Source organism: Pipra filicauda, unplaced genomic scaffold (genome assembly GCF_003945595.2).
Source record: "Pipra filicauda isolate LSUMZ 115617 unplaced genomic scaffold, ASM394559v2 scaffold29_size4552773_pilon, whole genome shotgun sequence".
Classification (NCBI taxonomy): Eukaryota; Metazoa; Chordata; class Aves; order Passeriformes; family Pipridae; genus Pipra; species Pipra filicauda.
Genome location: NW_024104420.1, coordinates 2222587 through 2245554, shown reverse-complemented (window position 1 = coordinate 2245554; position 22968 = coordinate 2222587). Strand labels below are relative to the sequence as shown.

The following is a 22968-nucleotide window of genomic DNA, read 5'->3' as shown; positions in this document are numbered from 1 at the left end:
TAGAAAATCATCCTAGTGCTCGCATTCATATAAACCAACAGGAACTGAAACACAGGAGGCAGTACAGCACATCTACAAAGTCTAAATACAGGTGCTAAGAAAAATCACTGTGTGAATCTATGTAACAGTGTCATCTAGTGACTCTTGCCATAATCTTATTATCCAGATACTGCAACCAGCTACACAGAAGGCCAGTTTTTACCCTGTTAAGTGAGCTGTGCCCATACTCTACTTTGACACTTGGTGTTCAGCTGGGGCAAGATTTGACAGGCAAACTGAGTGCATGTATACAAAAATATGACATTTCAAACAATTGTCTGATGAACGCACAGATGTCTTAACTGCGTGTATGGAAATCCTAGTGGAATGACAATGCTAGGCATAGTACAGGTCCTGTCTTGCGTCAGGGAAAGCATCTGTCATGATGGTGCTGAAATACAACTCGGGAATATACCACCTAGTGAGACTCCTTTGAACTCATTCCTTGGCGTAATCTGCAGCATGTTTTGCAAGGTCCTGCAGACCACCAGTAAGCCATGGGCAGCAGCTTAGTAGCCTCTGCTGAAAGCAGCCACAGTTACAAGTAAGCAATTTGGCTGTTTTCTTGTTCCTTTTTAATATCTGACCTTAACACCAAGGATTGCCATGGGAGTGTTCAAAACCAGGCTGGATGGGGCTTTGAGCAACCTTGTCTAGTCGAAGGTGGCCCTGTCCACATCAGGTGTGTTGGAACTGGATAATCTTTAAGGTCCCTGCCAACCTAAACCATTCTATGATTCTCCAATTCTGTACCAATAACCAGTGACTAAATCCCACACCCCTTATTTCTAAGCACATTCATCGAATGTGAACTAATCTGTCCATAAGGTTCATGGAAGCCTATTAACATGCCAGTCACTTATGGTGTCCCCCAGGGCTCAGTGTTGGGCCCAGTTCTGTTTAATATCTTTATTGATGATTTAGATGAGGGGATTGAGTCCATCATCAGCAAATGTGCAGATGACACTAAGTTGGGGGGGATCAGCTGAAACACAGGAGGGCTCTGCAGAGGGACCTGGACAAGCTGCAGAGTTGGGCTGATTCCCACGGGATGAGGTTCAACAAGGTCAAGTGCCGGGTCCTCCACTTTGGCCACAACAACCCCCTGCAGTGCTACAGGCTGGGACAGAGCAGCTGGAGAGCAGCCAGGCAGAGATGGACCTGGGAGTTTGGATTGACAGGAAGCTGAACATGAGCCAGCAGCGTGCCCAGGTGGCCAAGAAGGCCAATGGCATCCTGGCCTGGATCAGGAACAGTGTGGCCAGCAGGACCAGGGAAGTGATTCTGCTCCTGTACTCAGGGCTGGTGAGGCCACACCTGAAGTACTGTGTCTGGCTCTGGGTCCCTCAGTTCAGGAAGGATATTGAGGTGCTGGAGAAGGTCCAGAGAAGAGCAACAAGGCTGGTGAAAGGACTCAAGCACAAGTCCTATGAGGAGAGGCTGAGGGAGCTGGGGTTGTTCAGCTTGGAGAAGAGGAGTCTCAGGGGAGACCTCATCACTCTCTGCAACTCCCTGAAAGGAGGTTGTAGCCAGGTGGGGGTTGGTCTCTTCTCCCAGGCAGCTATCAGTAAGACAAGAGGGCACCGTCTTAAGCTCTGTCAGGGGAGGTTTAGGTTGGATATTAGGAAAAAATTCTTTACAGAGAGGGTAATTAGGCACTGGAATGGGCTACCCATGAAAAGTGGTGGATTTTCTGTCCCTGGAGATTTTTAAGATGAGACAAGTTGTGGCACTTAGTGCCATGGTCTAGTAACTGTGGTGGTAGTGGACCAAGGGTTGGACTTGATGATCTCAGAGGTCCCTTCCAACCTCAATGATTCTATGATTCTGTGATTCTATGACACTGAAAGAAATTTTTCTTTGGTTCTTTTTTTTTTTTTCTTGCTTGAAAGTCTGCTTCCCTCACAAGCAAGAACATAACAAAGACCATTAATAAAAACGAAAAAGCTTAACTAATATATTGGATTCTTTCCTTTTTAGAGTTATAAAGTTCTTTGTAAAGTGTAATACTTGCCAAAGAATACAGTTAAAGGAATGAGCATTTTGTTATATTTCCATTATAATTAATTAAACTGTCCGAAACACTGTCCAAAAAGCATTCAGTCTGACAAACTTGGAAAATCTGGAAAATGTAATGCAAGTGTGGCACTTGTCTATAATTCATTCTCCAGTTTACAGGGTTGTAAACAACAGTGCAACCTTTATGACCTGTATATAAATAAAAATAAAATAGAATAAAATAAGGTTAAAGAGAATTGGATTTTTTTGCAGAGACCTTGAATTTTCAAATCACATTAACCTCCTTCCTTTGCTTTACAGTGTACTGTTTAAGTGCTTTAAATTATATACAACAAAACTTAATATAAGATTCCAAAAAATTAAGCACAAGTTTTGTCATCGGTTTGATAACTAATTTATATGATTCTGCTGTGAGCTTAATATCTGAAATTAAGTTTAACAAAAAAAAAACTCATTTGAGATATGCATCTGAAAGATCCTTAACATCTCACTAGGGACCATTATAATAATAGCTCAGAACAACAGAAAAATTGGGACACCTTTTTTATTTTTTTTTCTTCGTAGGCCACTAGCATCTTGTATTCAGTTTAATCACTGAGCTCTGCTCAGAGCCCTGATCACTGAGTCGGGTGCCTTCAGAACTGGAATCTCAAACCTTGTTAAGGAAGCCTAATGCGTATCACAGAGGCACACCGAAATGATGCATCCAGGTTAACAATATTGAAAACTCAGCTATATTGTGTCGTGCAGGTGCAATAGCTTATTCAGAAATAACCTCACTGTAGAAGGTAGATATGCCCTTAGTGACCAAAGGGCACTAGTATCTGATGACCACGCCTCTGGTTTCGGTGGTATCAGTTCAGCTGTCTCTGGGCAAGTGTCTGTAGACGGCAATCTCATAACTAGTTCTAACTGGTTCATTTTTGGCAGTCCCAACAGAAAATACAAAAAAAAAAGAAAAAGGTTGGTGTTGGGGGAAAGTAAAATGTTTAAAGCAATGGTTTTAGAAGCAATTTTAAGGCAAGTTGAAGGAATAAAGAGGAAGAGAGAAGTTTCCAGATACATGAAGGAGTTTCTTGGATTTCCTTTTGAAACAAAGTTATAAGCACTTTTCTTTGTCAGAACAGCCTTAGAAATCTAATAAGAGAAGAAGAAGGAAAGGAAAAAAAGCTAGCAGCATTTCAACTCAGAAAAGTTCCGAACATCCTTTCTGTACTATGAATAAAAGAACAGGCTGCTCTGCTTCCTTTCTAGACCTGGTCTAAGAGGCAGCTTTCTGAGTGACCCCAGGGTTCAAGAACAAGCTTCCACCAGAGCTGAACCAGCACAGCCTGTTGCCTTTAGGAAGAGGAAATCTGAAGATATTACAAGTTGTTCTCATGTCCCTCTTCTCAGGGGGAACATGAGGGGCAACACTACCACTTTTTCAGCACAACATCTCAGGACAGCTCATGTCCTGCTGTCACCTTGTGTTTCTCATCCATAACACTGCTCACCCCCTCTTTCTCACACTACCTAGATCCATTTCTTTATTTGCCCCATCCACTCCCTTTATCCACCCATTCTTGCTTTTTCACCATCACACAACCTTCTTCTTTCTCAGGCTTTTCATCCCAACTCCACTCTGCATCCAAACACACCTATTCCATTCTAAAAGAGTGAAGCATTTGGATATTCAAAAATTTGACAACATGCATACAACAAACACAAGAAAACATTTTTCTTGCCTTGAAACTCATCTTTACCTACCCTCTTCCATGATTTATTTTATGGCACCAAACTGATCCGGAGCTAGCTTTATGTTGGGACATGCCCTATTTATTTATTTATGAGGCACATGACTCCGAGGTGCTAAAAAAAGTAAGCAATAAAAATGCGTAGTTAAAAGAGATTCTTCCATAGTAAGTTGCCTTACCTCCTAGCCCACTTCATGAGAATATAATCTAATAACAATGCAATGAAGCTGGAAGAATTCTCTGGAATCCTTCAGCCTATGAGTTTGGGGTCTAATTTTACACAGGTAACACCCTCAGTACAGATGCATCCGGAATTGCAAGGTATATCTGTGAGGACAACTAGATTGACATGATTTAATTTCAGAAAGTATTTTTGCTTCATAACTGCAAGAGAAAAATCAAACATACATGAATTATTTTCAAAGAAATACATCTGATACCCTCATAAAGCTAATTCTGACTTACAATATTTATAGCAAAATAGTGCGAAGATTTGTATGTGCTCTATAGCCTCATTAGTTAAAAAAAGTATTTAATAAGTGACAAGCCCAAATGAAAATTTTATATGGTACTGGATACCCACCCAAGCAGTTAAATCAATTCCTTTCTGTTTAATTTTGCTATTTTTTTTTCTATCTGAGCTGCCAATTTTCTAACATATTAGGGAAGAATTAAGAAAGTCTTTTTGATTGATAACAAGTTCAGATTTTTGTGTCAGATCAGTAGAGTTTTTTTTTCAAAGTAAGAATTTTGTATGTTGCTCTTACATTCTTAGACAATTATTCTACAAAAATTATATAAATGCTCTTTTTTTAGCTGCTTTGACAGGAACACCAAAACAGTTCACATCACCCTTGACCTGCAGGGTGTACATCATCTTGTCAACATATAAACAAACACATGATGGGCTGTATTTTAATAGATTCTGTAAATATCAAGATCCAATTCATCAAAAGGTTTGCCAAAGTGACAGCTGTGGGGGTTGCAGTATATGGTTGCACATCCATTCAGTGTTCTTTCTATAGGAGCATTGCAAGAAAACTCAGAGCTACTGTTGCTATTTCTTCCACATTATTATTTCTCTGGAGCTCTGGGTTAAGCTGCAGTCTGTATATGCCACTTCATGTATAAGAGAAATATGCAGACTTCCGGGCAGAGCCACATGGCCAGCTTTTATAATAATCCCTCTCCTCTCTCCCCATCTTTATCAGACAACTCCTCTGATGCACTGCACTCTGTCATAAAAGGAGGCTGAGAGGAATTTATAAGTACAGAAACTCTTACTTGGGAGAATGAGCAGAGCTCAGTTTTGATAAGGTTTACACAGACACAGTGACTTTTCTTGGTTGGCTTCATAGTTTTATGGATTTCAAAGCTAGAAGGGACTGATCAATCATCTGGTCCAGACTACACTTCATAGATTATTAACTTCTATACAGGAAAAGACCAAGAAAAAAGGGGGAGGACCAGTACATGCATAAGGACTGAGTGATATGAGTGCCTGATACCCCCATAATGGCAGAGAATTGCTAAGGTAAGAAATGCCCAGAGGCCCAGAGAAAGCCAGGACAACCATACCTGAAGCTGCAGAGATTGTGACAAGCCTGCAAGGACAGTGGCATTTAGCTTAGGGCACTAAGTGCTAGCTGTGAAATGAAAGATTAACACCTCATACCACTGTCCCTGACCCAAGTCCCTGCGGTAATTGTCTGGCACCCAAAAAAGCAAAGAGAAAACATAATCTACCTGGGCAGCTGAGGGAAGAAATTCCCAGAAAGCACCCCACTGAAGATGAAATCCTTGTGCAAAGTGCTACAAGGAAGATGTAGACAGTCTTGGTCTCTTCATGCATGGCCTAGGAGGTAAAGCAAAGGTTTTGGAGTTTCCTAGGCTGTGAAGGGAAAGGTTGAGATCATCGAACCCAAAGATGTGAAACTTGACACATCTAAGGACCTTTTAAAAGACAAAGGTAGCAGTCTCTTTTGGTTAGATATTCATATGTTTATCTACTGCAAAACATATTTACTTTCCTCTTTTGAAAGGCATTATGTCTAACTTCAGCTTCAGCTTCTAGTCATGGTATTTTTTTTATCCCATGAACAGAAAATCCCATTTGCCATGTTGGATTTTCTTTTACATATGTAAGTATCCACACCAAGAAGTCAAATCAAGTTTAACATCTTCAGTAATGAAGGCAGTACACCAAGCTCCATGAAGAACTGTATTCAAAGGCTTTTTTCCAGAAAGCCTGATCCCCACCACAGCTACCTTAAACTCTTTTATCACAGTACTCTAGTTGTGGTTTTTAGACACAAGGTAACTTTTCAAAGATATTTCAGTCACATGATACTAGTGATGTTATACAATTTATAGCTACCCTGACCCTTCTGCTGCAGAGTTAAATGCCATAATGCTCATGGGCAACTCAAACATAAATTCCTATGCTCATGCAAAAAGCCAAGTTCTCTCTTCTTGTCCTCTGGTGCCTTTCCAACAGACTCCTCCAGGATAAAAAGTTTAAAAGATGTATGAATTTAAAATATTTGCCCCTCTTTAGAACTCCTAGCGTTTTTGGTTTTGCTTGGATGGGAAGTAACACTTGAGTCTTTTTATTCACTAGCAAGTACAGAGTACCATGAAATATAGAATGAAAATACCTAAAAAAATCCTGCAATCTGATATGAGGACAAAGCTTGAGAGTCCTGATCTTGGAAGCCACTGCATGTTTTCTGTAAGTTCCTCAACATCACTAGCTCCCAACAAAGTTGAAAGGAGTAAATGAAAGCTCAGAATTTTGCAGTGATATTGTAGTATGAGCTTAAGTGCCCAGGCGTCCATTTGTACTATTTATAGCTGTCATGCACTCAAGAGAAGAATCTTCTAATGAAGTTGATTGTAGTTAGGCATAGCAATTGATTGTTTTGTTTTGTTTCATTTTGCTTTGCTTAAGTAATGAAGTCTGCTGGGAGTTTTCAAGTCATTAATATGAAACCGTTCAAGCATAAGATTTGGAAGTAGTTTTAGCAAATGTTAGAACTGACTTGGCCTGTGTATATATGCAAAACTACCCTATTATAAAGCACGCAATATAAGACCTCCTCTAGCATTTGCAACTCCATCATTTGCTCCTGATTGACTTCACCCCACTAAGTAGTACAGTCAGCATTATTACTAGGAAAAATCACCTGCAGCTAAAGTGGAAGACTAACTTATCTTTCAGTTTTCAGAAAATCTAGTTAGATGTTGGTCAAATAATCACAAAAAGTTTTCTCAGAAGGCACAGAACAGACTCATGTCAGAAGGCACAGAGAGACAGCTCACTCTAATTATGATAAACACTGCCTGGGCACAATCCGGTTTCAGCCCATAAGACAATTAACCGTGCTAGGACTTGTTCCCTTGGACGTTGCACTGTGCTAGCAGACACACTCCCACATGGCTTACAGAGCACAGCAAGCTTCTGTCTGGTCAGCTTAGACCACAGACACACCAAGCTTGTGCCCAGATGTGCCTGCCCATAGTCCACCCTTGGTGTGATACCATATTTCCCAGTGCAATGCTAAGGACACTAAATGCTGTCTGAGAAAAGCTTTGCATGCTCAAGAATATTCACAAGGCTATCTTCTGTAGTACTTGCAGGTTTTGAAATCTCGAAGCAGATAAAATATTTAACTTTATCCACAAGAGAGTGGGGAAAATCCAGAGCAGAAAATCATGAGAACATGCAGGTGAAAATTATTAATTCTGGATGCTACCATTTTTTAATATTTTGCCTATGACTTTCTGTGGGACATCCACAGCTCATCATTAGACAGCATCAGCAAAAAAACCTGAGTAATAGATAGCACTGTAATGTTCATGAGATGAGTCTAGCCTGTTTTTTGAGAGAGTGGTAAAATTACCTGTAATCTTTGGGAACAAAGAGAAAGAATGGCAGTAATCTTCTCCAAGAGTCATAGTCTGAGAAAGCCCTAGCTCTTTCTCCGAACTCACTGGCATTACATTGCCTTGCTGTCCTGCCCTCCATCTTCTTCAAACACACCGTTTTAGCAGCCTGCATCTGTTTGTTGCCCCAATTTTCCCTATAATCTAAAGGTCCATTTTTTCAGCCTATATAGATGAACTTGCTGAGAAAAACATATCCAGCTTTATGATTTTCGTGTTGAGACTTTCAAAGAGCATGAAGGAGGGAGAAATTCAGTCAGACTTTTAGTCTGTGGCAATCTGATCCTTGGATGCTGAACTACAAAGTCTTTCTTATATAGAAATTTCTCAACATTAGTTCTGTTAGAGATTTACCAGACAAGTCAATACCAAGTTGAAAGGAATGGCTGCAGCATTATTTTAATAAAGCAGTGGAATTAAACGTCAAAATCTTAATGTACATCCAGTCCAGCTTTGCCTTTCAAAGAGAAAACTTTTTTCCACAGTTAATGTCTGATGACAGTTAGAATGGATGCTCTCTACAGCAAGCTTACTGTTAATTCTCCAAATAAATAAAATCACCTTCCCCACAGAATGAAAATGCCAGAATATTTTCCCCTTTGCAGGAAGCACTGAGAAAAATGCACATATTTTTGAGCAAAAATCACAAAAAGCATTTTTAATTTCAGATTTTTACAGTAATAAATAATAAAATTAATAAGAAATTAATAAGAAATTAATAAAAATAAAAATATTAAAAAGTAGACATTAATAAAACAAAAGTAAGAAAAGTTTAAAAATAGTGAAACAGACACAATGGCAGGTATGGTGGTCCATACCTTCACCAAGTTGACTCTAATAATAAATTATTGCCAAGAAATGGAATTGCTTTAACTTATCTATCACTGTATCCAGCTGCTTTCTCTGTGGATGCAAAAGAAAGTTTAAATTCTTGATGCATTTCGTCCCTTAAAACAGACGATTGAAAGTCAAATGGGACAGAGAAAGGGGCGTTTTTCCTAACCTGCCCACCAACCAGTGTCTGGGTGCAGTACAGGAGCCATGTGCTGCTCAGCTTCAGAGAGGGCAGAATGCACTGCACAAACTTCTTCAGTGGCTATCATTGTTATTCCAAATTGTGATTGATAGCATCCTGAGAGGCACTGCTAGCTATTTCTGATCATAAATACAGCCACCATGACATGCAGGCCATAGAGTGTGAAAGATTAGTGTAAAGTATAATATGAAGACCTGTGAGATTTCAGAAGAGATAAGTAATAATGTGGAAGAAATATAAACTAAGAATGAAGGATTAAGCAGATTAAGACTCTACCAAGGCCTTTAAAGTGATCCAAAATGACAGTTACTATATCTTTGAATGAGAAATCATCTGATTTGGCTTGGCAGCAAACTATAAAATTGTACATAAATTAGCCTTTCAAATGTAAAAGAAAAATTGATTTCAGACAATGAGGTAAAACTTCTGCCACACTATTGCCTCTGGGTCATGTCACTTTTGCGTAATTAGGGCATGAAAATTAGCATCTTATTAAGTAAACAAAAACTAACAAAGGTTAAGAAAAGAGACAGACAAATGTAGTGTTTGGAGGATAGGGAGCCTACAGACCTCAACCTGACCTTCAGCCATCTTTTGTTGGGAATGGCAGACCCCAAGGTCAAATAGCTACTCAGCTGGAGTTACACTCTGAGCCCACCCAGGCTCAGATACGTAGACTACTCTGACATGTGCCTCTGCCATAGGGTGGGCTACAGACACCCCTGAGCTCAGGCCACAAGTTTTCTTCTGAAGAGTCTTCTCTGTTGGAAATTCACCAAATCCCTAGACTGGGGAAATGTCAGTACCGTTCTGGAGAAACCAGCTAACACGTTAATATTCTTAAAATACTACGTGTTATTCCAAGTAACGTGAGTGTGATCTTGGTTTGATCAGAAAAGAGAATGAAATTCAGATGAGACAACACTGATGCAAAGATTTGATCATCAATATGGTACCCATTTTTTTCCTAAACATCTTCATGCTTAGTGTGTGGTCTGAGAAAATACTAATGTTCATCTTCATTTTGCTTATCTTTGTGATAAAATTTCATTAGAAATCAATCTTTCTAAACTCCTCACCTGACTTTTAAACATGTTGAAAGACACACAGCAAATTAAACTCTACAGAGTTTGTCCATGAAAAAAAAAGAGGTCCAGTGGGGTGGAAAGTTTTGGTCCCTACACAGAAACAAGACCTCAAATTTATCAAGGAACCAAAATGCCAGAACCAGGACATGGTACTTAACAATACACAGGTTTGGGTCCATGGAAAAGAGGACACTGCTGAAAACACAGCTAAGGTCTTAGCGTACACTTTGATAACTGCCCCAAAGGGTTACAGCAGCCTTCAGTGAAATTTCCAGGTCTCTGTCACTATTTGTGCATTTCTGTTAGAACTGGTCACAAACTAATCTGTAACTTACACCTTTGGATGAAAAGCAAATATTTTTAAATATCAAACTTTTTTTTCCCAGGAATTTATTAGTTTTGTTTAAGTATTGTGATGTTATTTTTGCATTAGTTAAAAAGAAACATATTTATATTCACTAGATGTTAGTGTTTCATACTGAATTTTCCAAATACATGGCATCTAAAACACCTAACCAACCAGTACACCAGTCTTTCTGCTCTGAAATGGTGAATGGCCCTTTGTAGTGGGTGAGAATCAAATTTTTTTTAATAGTTTTTGGGTTTTTACCATCAAAAGTCAAATCTTCTCAGAATGTTTATTCTGAAAGACAAATAATTTTTTAGTCGTGGACAAATGTCACTTTGCTGTCACTGAAACCTTGCTGGTCACAATAAAATTAATTAACACAAACCTAGTACAAAACTACTTCTCATTTTTGTCCAAGTAATTGTCCATTTTATTCATCTTCTTTTACTGGAGCAATGGAAATGGAGACAGCATTCAAGACAACTTAAAAAGGAAATAGAAACAGAAACAGAAAAAGAAATAATAGAAATACAATATAGAAAATAAAACACTTCTTTTTCCAAAATTATTTTTTGCTTCAGTGATGAGCCCTTTTCGTAAAATTATCATCTAAAAATAGTATCAGTCACTAATCCGTACTGCTGTAAAATTTCTTTTGAAAGACTGCTTTCCACAGTGAATGCTGACATGGCATCAGGCAAAAACACATAAAATATTTAAAAATATCAAAACACTGACCTTTATACAACTGAAAGATTAGCCTAGGTAAAAATAGTGAACCCTAGATTTGCTTACTTCCTATGCTTAACAGATGACACTTCACTTAATATCAGATTTCTAGTTTAGGATTGTGATAAATACTGACCATTACTCTATTTCCAAATTACGAGTGAACAACACGAACAACAGAGCCTTCATGGCCTCTATTTCATTAGAAACATGTAGTCAAACCACTTTTTCCTACTTTTTGGTTCCACATATGAAATATCTTTACAAATGCCCTCAGGTCACTAAATTTCCCTTCTTATACACCAGTAGGTCTCTGTACAGAAAGTATGAGGTTGAATTACTGATAAAATACAGAATTGTTTATGTACATCTTGTTAAATCCAGGCAACAAATATGCAATGTAGTACAAACAATAAATTTATGAGTTGCAAACTTTTTTCCATTTTTTCTTTGATACTAATCTAACTAAACACAATGCACTACCACATGGTCACTGGCAACACAACCTTTCTTCAGGGTAAAATAATATCTTTAGGTCAAGTGAATGCATTTATACAAGGTTACCTTTACGTCAACTGCATTCTGCTGTTGCTGTATGGACAGTGGCAGACAATATGCAAGTGGTTCTGCAGATCTGAAAGAATGGTTGGCCTATCTTTGGAAAAAATAATTTAAGAATTGTGATTACAGTGATACTGTGTTATTCAGTCATACCTGAAGACCTCATTAAAGTAAAGTTCCTAGTGACATCAATGGCTATCTTGTCTGAGCAAGGACTAATTAACAATTGCAGGATATTAGTCCTGGAAGCTCATAATATGCATGAAGCCCAATACAAATTAGCTTTTTGTCAGCTATGACTGGATGTCATGTACAGTTTGCAAAAGAATCTCCTGAAATCACTTGCATTTTAAGCTTTAGAATTTATAGGGTTTTACCATGCAAATTGCTTTTTTCCACGCAAGTAGAAAACACTGTGGTTTTGTGGTTGGTGGTTAGCACTTTGTGGCTTTATTGTATTTGTTTTAATATAGGAAAACTTCTAGAGCATATTTGCATTGTGACATATTGTTTTGATTGTGTCTTGCAGAAATAATTGACCCAAACCAAGTTACTGGACACTATATCTATTGGTTAATTAGAACTTTAAGATGCAACAAATAAAACATATTATTGATTTTAAATCTTCAATCAAATAAATATTTACAGCTGCAATTTGCCAAAATTATTTACCTTTCAATAGCAGATCACAAAAAGTTTATGCACTACAGATTCCAGTGAATGCCTTGGCCATCAATGAAATTACAAACAGAATTAAAAATAAGTCTTTGGGCTATCATTACAGTCTATAAATGGTTGATGTGGTTCTCTTTTAAAGATGTGTGATCTTCTACATTAGTAGATTTTTCAATGCATAATTGACCTTGAGATGGAGAATAACCTTACAGTAGAGTGGCTTTTCTTTCAGGGAACAATGAGTATAGATATTAGAGGATGTGCTTGTTGTCAATGACCATTGCTGAAATCTGCCTGTACCACACTGGGACAATCAATTTTGTAAATGATTGCAATAATCAAGGAAATTGCCTAATTTATAAATCCTGGCATACAGCATTTTAATGGATTTCTACATTTTAATGCTGATGCTTTCAAAGCCAAATGAATTGTTGTCCAAGCTGTCACTACACAAAATGATAAAAACATTCAGTCTTGTGGGTAACTACGTCTCATGGATATTCAGACCATCAGGTACATAATCACTCATTAGTGAAATCTGTGATAGTTTCCAGTTACATGCCAACAGCAAAAACAACACAGTTTCCTTATGAAAAAGCCCTCTGGGAACTGAGGACTAAAAATAGTAGAGTATTACTGAAATAATACACTAAAAAATTTCCTAGCTTTCTTTGTCCATTTAAGACAGCACACTGTTTTACCTTTTTTGTTCTTTTTTTCCTTTTTTTCCTTTTTTTTTTTTTTTTTTTTTTTCCCCATAGGTTAAAAAAAAAAAAAAAAAAAAAAAAAGAACTATCTTATTTCTATAACCAAGAGGCAGGTCCAACAACTTTTTGACCATGGATGCCATCAGTTTATATGGAAACAAAAAAGCAGAACATGATGCCACGGCTGTGGCTGGTAAGTATTTCTACCTAAACCACCCTCCAAGTCGTTTTCCACCCTCAAGGCGGTTCTGCAGACTTAGTTGTACATGGATTGCTATTCTCAGTTAAACCTTGAGCAATTGATTTCAGCCAATAGTGGGCTGCCAGTGCTTTACTTACTGCTCAATCTCACTAACCTGACATTTATGGTGTACTGATTGGCCTGTGTCAGTGGTGGTGGTTGTAAATTCACTTTGAAAAGCTTTGTGTTAACAGCCTTCAACCAGGCTCTGCAACGAGTATGAGCAGGCAAGCTGACAATTGCTCGACCTCCTGCCCTTATTACAGTGAGTAAATCAGGCTTTGAGCCATTAGGCTGGAGCCCGAGGCCTACACAAAAAGGATTGACATGACTAAAGGTCAACCTCTGTCACACATGTGTAACAATTTGGATAATGGAATTCTGTAACTTATCTGGAAAAGGTGCCGAATGTGTGAAGGGAAAGTATACCCTGGGCTGAATTTTCCAGCTTTTACATTAAGCAATTGCTCAAAGGTCTGCACTTTAAAGTTCTTGCACATTTGATGCCGTGGAATCTGGGGGACAAAAGCCCACAGAGCAGTGATTGAGACAGTTCTGCAAAATATTGAGCATCACCACCTGGAAAAGCGCATAGTGCAGTTTCACCTTGTCAAATCTGTAAAAAATACATTATTGGCATGAGGTACATAACGTTGTTGGGACATGCATGTAGGACATTAAAGTACTGCTTTTATGCACCAATTTTGTATCAAAAGTCAGTAGAAATAATTAACTGTTAATGGTGTCATGAATTAATTTTAATTTGGGGCGTTACAAACTAGATTTCATCCAACAATGGAAATTGCTTTTATTAACTAATAAAAAAAAAGGTCAAATATTTCCATAATATTGGTGATTTGATCACTTTTCAGCTATGCAGAAAGGTAGTGGTCAAACAAGGACAGAATTGAGCTTTTATATTTATTTGTGTTCTGCTTCAGTATTTTTGCATATTACATAATGAAATCTCCAAGGTGAGATTATGTGCCATGGAAAAACAGACAGTCCCTGCATGATCTGGCAATTTAAAAAATATTTTTTTTTCTGGGGATAGTGTGTGTCCAGACGCGTGCATGTTCCATGCAGTCCACAGAACTATTATTTTCAGTAAGACTGCTAAAATTCTGGGGCTGTATCCAACTCCAAACACCAAACTTCAGTCCAAATTTCACTTTGTGAAATAGAAAATCTGCCCCCATGTTAAATTAGATTTGTTTAATGTGTGCTTAGACTTATTTGTCTGCCAGGCGTACATTAGATCTGTACATCTACTGTAGATATATGAAGATTTGTTGTAGATCATTCTGTAGATCAAATGAAGATACCAAAAACATGGAGATACATGAAGATAATGTGTGAGAAGTCTTAAAAAAATCACAAGGCTTCTAAAAGAAACATCAAAGTTTAGTTTAGCTTTTCTAAGAACAAAAATTACGCAATATAAAGTAACTTCCCATATACCTTCGTGATCAAACCAACTTTGCATTGACCCTAAGAAAGGAATCTGTAACATACAGAAGTTATCTGGAAAAATGTGATACTAAGTCGTCCAGAAGTACTAATGATAGCAAGCTGCTTTGTAATGGCTTAGCACAATTTTCTCCTAGGATACACGCATTAAGGAAGCTGTGGCACTTCATACTGAATTTACAGTTTAGCAAGCTACTGAACACAACATTATGGATATTTCCAGTAGGCAGTATGAGAACTTAAAATCCATGTAAAACTAAAATTTATTGTGCTTTTTCAATGGAAAATAAATGCAAGGGTGATAAACAATGCAAAATCCACGGAAATGGCAAAACAAGAAAGTAACAGAATAGCACCAGCTGTTACTCTGCATAATTTAAGATATAATAGTAGTATTACTAAGGGTTTTTTTCAAGACAAAATTATTTGAATTTCATGAACATGACAACGTTGAAGCAAGGCTGACAAGCAGTCTAGAATACTAGATGATGGATTGCTGAGAAACATAATTTTCACTTTAACAGAACGACGGCATGCGCATAATTCTATCCCCCAGTGCTTTGCTGTAACAGCGAATTTAGTCCAAAACTACAGGCTTGAGAATCTGAATACAAATCTTTCACCACAGCTGGAGTGAGTGCTTCATTTGAAAGGTAAGGATTCTCTGTGCATATTAATTTGTTTAGAAATGTATAGTATTGCTGCATGGGCTCTGGCCAACATGCATCCCAGCAAATTGCCTATTCTTGGTCCAGATGAAGTCAAAGACAATGTTTTCTTTTACTTCAGCTGAGACACAAAAAGACCAATAAGTACCCAAATGGTACTTTATTAAGATGACATGCACCCTTTCTAGTAGGATCAGTTAATTTGGGAGGGGAGGGGAGAAATGATTAAGGGAAAAATCATTTATGCTGGTTTACCACTTTGTATTCACTGATGAACTCGCTGATGTATGTATATTTTGCTCATGCCTGTAAGAAAAGTGGCATATGAAAAAGCATTTCTCCCAGAAATGCTAACCTTGAATTAAGTCAAGTTAAAATAAAGTGAAATAATATATTTGACATTCTTGGACTATTCTAAGAAAAAAATAACTATTTGACCTCTGACCAAATAAATAAATAAGTGAGTAAATAAGACAGCAAACTCTTTATCGGGTACATGAAGAAAAGGAAACTGTAAGACTGTATCCTTTGATATGTCTGTCAATAAAAGTTTTTTCGTCTAAACTGCATTTGCAGGGGAAAAGACCATTTACGAATTGGCTGTTTCCAGAATTCACAGTTTAAAGTTTGGAGCCTGAAAAACTGCAACTACCAACATGTAGTTCCTTTTAAACTTCTTTATTTTCTTCTAATAGAATTTAAGTGGATATCTTATACTTTCCTTAAGTCTGCTCTTATTAAATTTTGATGTTAAACAGAAAGGGGAAACCATGTGCAACTAGATTAATTTATCTCCAGGGAGTAAGGACACATTAATAATTGAGATAATGTTTTCATATATGTTGGAATCAAGTGTGCCTTTTCACTCCTTTATTAGAAAACACATTAGGGAAAAATTATCTCATTCTCATCAGTAAGACCTAATTGCTGAGAAAGTCTTTGTTTGCTTTGCAATAACAAAAGAATTATTCTCACTACTTCAGAAAAAAAAAAAATGGGGGGGATCAGAAATATTATCAAGCACTGCTGGAAAAAATGCCTGTATTACCAAAGAGAGTGTTTACTTAATACACCCAGTCCTGTTTTTGTTTTAAACAAATCAGGGTTTATTGTATTTTTATAAAACACAAGCAAACTCTGGATTGACTAGAAGTGGGCCAAAGGGGAAAAAAAAGCACTACAACTGAAAGTGACTAATATTTTTGGCTTTCCAAAAGGCTTATCTTTCTGTAAGTTATAAAAAAATATCTTAGATGATTGTGAGAGAACTCTATAATTTCTCATGAACACCCATAGGTGTCAAGGCCTGTTGCGAGGTAATGGAATGGTATGTAATTTACTCTGAATTGTTGTACATTATGCTGTATGGATTACATACAAAGCTAACATCGAATGCATGGTGGGAACACTTGTGCACACAGACTGAAGCATATTTCCATAAGATTGAGCTATACATTAAATGCGGTGCCTCTGATGTTTCCCACAACAAAGAGTTTTAAAAAAAGGCACCAAAACAGTAACTACTCTTGAAAGTCTTTGGAATAGCATTTCTATTTGTCTGGTGTACACTGAAAACAAAGAACTGTAAACTGAAATAAATATCTATCAACTTGACTTTAAAGTGCTGAGAGAAAAATGTTAAAAAGTTATTGCAATACTAAGAAAGAGAAGTTCTCTCTATAAGGTCCATCAAGACCTAATGCTGAATAACTAATCTGTAGACAGACTTGTATTTGCAGATATCTTGAAAATATTAGTGGAAGAGAATTGACTAAAGCCACAAAATTATAAAGGGACAGTGATGAGTCATTCCTTTTTCATTTTCAGTGATTTAATCCACACTCCCATACCATACAGACTAAAAGAATACAGTCTATTCACATACATACTTTCATTTGCTTTTATTTATTTTCATAGGTCAGGTTTTGTAAAATCACACACACTTTCTGATTACTTACTTTCACTAAATTTTTCTTTATTAAACATTTGTTCTGTGATATATAAAACACACCAAATTGAAAGTCAAAACAAATGAGAAACAGCCAAAACTTTTAGCTAAAGCTTTGAGTATGTGCTTTTTTGCTAACAGCTTTTGTCATTAATTCAAGACAGAAATAATTCAAGACCATGAGCCACCCAACAATACATTAATAATAAATTAAATTTAATTATTATTTTTAAGATAATTCACTTAAAAGACACACACTCTTTTTGCTGGCCAACAGGAAATCTGTGTTGTGCGTTAAGAACAGAAAAGGAATCCCACAAAAAAACTCAGCTGAGACCTGCTGATGGCCTGAATCTGACACCCACAATAGTACTATTTCTTATTTTTGCTTAACTTCTTTTTGTTCTTTGCTTTTAGTTTTTCTTTCATTGTTTTAAAACAGTTCTTAAGTTACCCTGAAATCTGACTAAAAATTCTTGCCTTTAAAAAAAAGATATTGTCAAGATTTGAAATTTATCTTGCATAAAACTGACTCATAATAAATAAAAAAAAAAGATAATGTAAATATTTATGGACAATGTAAAATTCTCTGAGACCATTTATTTTATTTAAATTGCAATATTTTATGTAGTCTGTGGATCTGGCAAGCTCATTTTACTGTTATATGTTCTGTTAATTAGAATAGTCTAAATGACAATACCCCTCTCAACAATTAAAATAAAGCCTCCAAAATTGAGTGTCCCATAAAAAATATTTGATTAATAACGTATCCCAAAATTCTCTCATTATAATCACTGGGCTTTGGTAGGAACAGATTTAAGACCTAATCATCGTTATATACTATACAAGAGAAATTCCATCTCCACTGGAGGCAACAACAAAACTTCCAATGATTGCAAGTCATCCAGCTTTCTTGAGCACCTTTTGAGTGTGTTCTGAGGCTAATCTTTTACTCTTTAATGTGAAAATCTCCTTGCCACAACGGTCTTTTGGGTAAACACTTTGAGACAAAGACCTTGACATGTTCTTTACTATTTGTTTGCATATAGGAAAAGCACGGGGACTCCTGCTCCACACCACCAAATATCTTTCAAAAATCCATTCACTTTTACTCTATACTCCCTGAAGACAGCAAAAACATTCTTTGCATCTTCATGGACTCCTTATATTCTGAAGATTCGGATTCGGTCTTGATGAGCAAATACCACCTGCAGATTTATGGACATGTTCCTATGAGTCACTGTAGCAGTTAGTCTCGAGGAGAGCAGAAGCTGCAGCTACAGACGACTAAGCAGAACTAAAAAATTACACTTTTCAGCATAAATGAAAAATGAATGGAAGACACTAGGAAGAAAGTAAGCTGTTTCTGACACACCAGGATCGTGTATTTTCCCTAGCAGTTATCACTGTTACCCTCTTTAAGATAGTGACAAATATTAAAGAAAAAAATAAAAATTGGAGGGGATGTGAAAGTGGCTTTCACATGAAAGCACTGGAAGCATCATTAGTGGAATGCACAGTCAGTACAGCACCAGAGTTGAACTACACTGTGAACAAGCGCTAATACCTTCATTGTGCAAAAAGCAAGGCTGTAGAATAGACCCCTGCCTTTGTTTCAGCAGCTTTCTCAGACTGCCTGTGGGTCACAGCCATGGTGCAGTATACCATCTCAATCCACAAGTGCTACTCTAAGATGATACAGCTGGTGCTGTGATCTGAGAGCTCCATCAGCTCTTGTTATTCAGGTCAAAATGTAGAAAGCACTGGGTTTTGTAAGCTTCAAACTTCTCTGGCCATGTCTCTCTACTCCTCATCACAGCATCTGCAGCAATCTGCTCTTCTGTAAACCACTGTGATATCTGTGGTATCCACTGTTTTTCTGGCTACCTTTAGTACAGCAAGGCTTTTGCTTGCATTGTTTCCATTTTCAAATCTGCTTGCTCAGCTTACTTAAATTGTGGGTTTGTTTGCTTTTTTTCATGGCTAGTGGACAGTGCTACTACTACACACAATTGCACTCCAGGTCTACTTCAAAATTATTAAATTTGACAAGGAAGGAAAGATGATAACTTACTTCCCAGAGATGCTGAGTGTTCCTGATGGCACCTGCTTGAACCTTCTCTGGCAAGAGCAGGATTCCCTGGAAGGGCCCAATCCAGGTGCCCTGCTGAATCCTCTGTGCCGCACAAATGCCATAGGCCAGGCCAGGCACAGTGCTGGTGCACAGACACACTTCTCGGGGCAGGTCCCGGAGCCACTCTGGGATCTCAGGTGGAGGGGCCGCTGCGGCTGCACTGCTGGTGCCCACCAGCCGGCGCAGGGAGTGGAGGGGCCCGTGCATAGGGCACTCACCGTTGCGGTTGTCAGCACACATGTCACATCCTGAGGGGCAAAGAGGGAAAAACACCATCAGTGTGGTGCTGCTGGCCACCACCATCACCAGTGCCATGGGCGAGAACATGCAGATCCCTGTACTTTTCCTGTCATTTCATGGCAGCCCAGCACTCACACATCGTGCCCCTTTGTGCATTGTTTTGGATGGTTTTCCTAATTTCACCAAAGCTCTAAATAAGAAATTCCAAAGGCTGAGCAGAAACCCTGCAGACAATTTGCAAGTCTGGTGTGTTCACAGATCTGCCAAGACTCATTTATTTTAACATAGTTTTTTAAGATTCATTTTTTGACTAATATAAATAGCCCGTTTAAACCACCCCAGTGTGTTTCAGCAAGGCATTTTAAAGCGCAGAGTGCCTTACCAGTCCCTCTCATTTGCCTCACCACAGCTCAGCCCAAGGGTTTAATTGGAACAGGATTTCATTTAATCCTTATTTTAAATGAACATTCACTCTGCTTTTTACATTAACATGTGTGTACATGCCTGCTTGTTTAGAAAATAAAATAAATAAACCAGAACCTCATGAATGACAAATTGAATCATGCATGGACGTTAACTTTCTTAAACCCAAATCTAATCTTAAAACTGAAATTATGTAGCAAATATTACTGATTTCTAGCACACACATGAATATTTTTTTATTGAATAGAAATGCATGTTCTTTGCCTATTACATTTAGCTGAGGCTGTGGGGAAGGGGGGGGAAATAAACAACAGCAAAAAAACCACCAAAAACAGCATATCTGGGTTTGTGAACAACTCCCATGACAAAGGATCAGTTTGTAAAAATGTTTATTTTCCTAACTGTTTTAATAAAGGACAATGTGATTCTGTTTTGGGAAGATCCTACAATCATTTTTCTTTCCTGAGAAAAGAAGACTTTGGTTAAATGTTTCCACTGCACACTATTGCACATGCCATGGATGTACATCTTCCAGGAAAATGTTTCATGTTCAAGAAATCTGGGGATACGTTGAGTTAACACAACAATAAATCAATTGAAATAAGTTACCATCTTCTGCACATTTCACTTGTGTAGCACAATAAAGGTTTTCATATAAATTTATTCCAGAAACACAAAGAAAAACCAATAACTATGTCATAGTACTCATATAGCAAGTCCTACATCTTTAGAGCTTACACCCCTTCTTATAAAAACAGCACACAGTATTCACTACAAAAGCTGGAGTTTCTTCATCTATGTCACAGATTTAGACTTGCTAGATTGCCTGTAACCACAGTTTCAATTCTCAGGGGGCCTGACTCAGATGTTCTTGTTTCTGAGGTGGATGTACTGTGTATTAAGTAGACCTCTTTCCTACAGATCCTCCAAAGGAAAAACCTTCCTCTCAATTCAGTCAAACCTAGTAAAGGATAATAAATATGCATTTTCAAAGTATGGGTTCTGTGTGCATTCTCCAATTTCAGACATGCTACCTAAGCACTCTTTCCTGTCATCCTCTTTTAAATTCTATCATACAAAAATGGTGCATTCAGCAACATGAAAATATTTGTCACTTACATGTGGAAGCTAATTTCCCTCAAAATCGTTACACCTTCTAGTCTTGCAGGAAATGCAGGAAATGCCGGAAATGCTGGTGCTTGTCTGTCCAAGTTCTCCACCAGCATCATCGATTACAGATCTTAGCAGAAAGCCAGCCAGCAAGGTCTGAGTTGTGCATTACTCTGACGGGTGCCCCTGCAGAAGAGGGTCTCCTTATGAAACTCTCCCCATGCCATCTCTCCCTAACAGGTCAGGGCAGGAGGCAGGAAGAAGAGGAGCTGGCCAGCACGGCAGAATAAAGCCCCCTAGTGGGGACCGCCCTCATGTTGGCAAAAACACCACTTCTGGCTGGAGGGTGAAATTTTGCCTAGCCTTAAAGACATACTCCCCGCCGCAAAACGACTCTTCTGTTGGGTTAAGCCGCAACTGCAGAAGGGTTTTGCTCACTCAGACACGTCAATTAGAGGTGGTTGGAGGATGAGATTTGCAGGACCCCAGGGAAAACGCTTCTGGCTGGTCCTGAGAGAAGATTATTATGCAGCAGATATTCCAACAGCCTGTTCCAGGCATGATGAATAAAAGGCAGCAAGTACATGCCGGGGTGTTTTGTTTGTTTGTTTGTTTTTTTGTTATTATTTCCACAGCTAGTTTGGAAAGTGAGGTATCACCACAGCATCTTTTCTTCCCTTTCCTCTTCAAAACCAGTCATCAAAAACCCCTGTGTTTTCGGCATATCCAAAGATGCTAGGGGCAGCACTGGAGTTTGGCATTGGAGGTCACATAGGAAAGGATCTTAAATAGGAAAAGAGAAGAAAGAAAAACAAAAACCAAACCCAAAATCCCAAATAGTTTGGCATGTGATACACTTTAAGCAGATTATGGCTGAACACTATAATCTACAGTTGGATTTGATGACTTTACAGATCTTTTCCAACCTAAATGGTTCTATGATTCTATGAATCTGGCATCTAACCGTGCAAGTTAGAAAGAAAACATCTGATAGGAAAACTGAGGACTTAAAGAGATGATGTCTAACCATGACGTCAATTAGCACCCAGGACAGGCCCCTGATTTTGACCTGTTTGCACTCTTTGACCATCTTCTAGATGTGTAACTCTCCTCATAGGTACTTGATTACTAATGGCTTTCTTAGAGACACCGTGTCTCCAGAGAAATTTACATTAAACATTCTAAGGCATCTTCATGATGCAGTTCAGACAATTTCAGTGGCAATTTCCTGCATCCTGCCATAACATATATATAACTTTTAATGCACACACATGTATCTGCCCAGAACAAGAATTTCTTCACTTTGTCCTGACAATATGTGGGTATGAGTGTGGGTTAAACGTTTTATTTCTACATTTCCAAGAAAAGGAAACTAAGAAATTGTCAAGGAGTATAAACAAACCCTGTGTCACTGTCATTTATTACAGAAAGTCACACATGGTGATATTTATTTTCCACTGTCCAAAAACACTGGTAATGTCTTAATGCTTGGCAGCCACAGTATCTGATCCCCTGCTGTGTTCCTTTCCCTTTGTCCTGCCAAAGCTGAAAATTTGGAAAATGGAACATCTTTTGAAACTGCTTTGGCTAATGGCTTGTTGATGAGGGGGGGATAATCTGTCTTTAATACTAAGCAGTACTGAATTTCTTCTTAGTTCCGTGTTTTATACGTTTATCTTTAGTGGCTATGCAATTATACAAATAAAATTTTTAAAAATTCTCATAAATGTTATAAGGAGTGGACCCCCATTTTACCACGCCTTGAGTAAAAAGGCTACTGTGCATCTTTTCCTCTTCTGTCACTAACTCTTGCATAATATGTAGAAGCATCCATTTAAAGACCAGCACTG

At 38.0% G+C, this 22968-nt stretch overlaps 1 protein-coding gene and 1 long non-coding RNA gene across 2 annotated transcripts in view; one reads left to right on the top strand and one right to left on the bottom strand.

The window, feature by feature from the left end:
* The window catches only part of PRDM6 (PR/SET domain 6), a 73081-nt gene that overhangs the window by 42899 nt on the left and 7214 nt on the right, over positions 1-22968 (bottom strand). Inside the window, exon 3 of the mRNA XM_027710322.2 lies at positions 19286-19593. Coding sequence (XP_027566123.1) covers positions 19286-19593 — 308 coding nt within the window. The remainder of the gene's footprint in view (positions 1-19285; positions 19594-22968) is intronic.
* Positions 12960-20639, top strand: LOC120323610. The gene is made up of 3 exons (XR_005564244.1): positions 12960-13077; positions 15120-15248; positions 18261-20639. It is a non-coding gene; the product is annotated as an uncharacterized LOC120323610 (long non-coding RNA).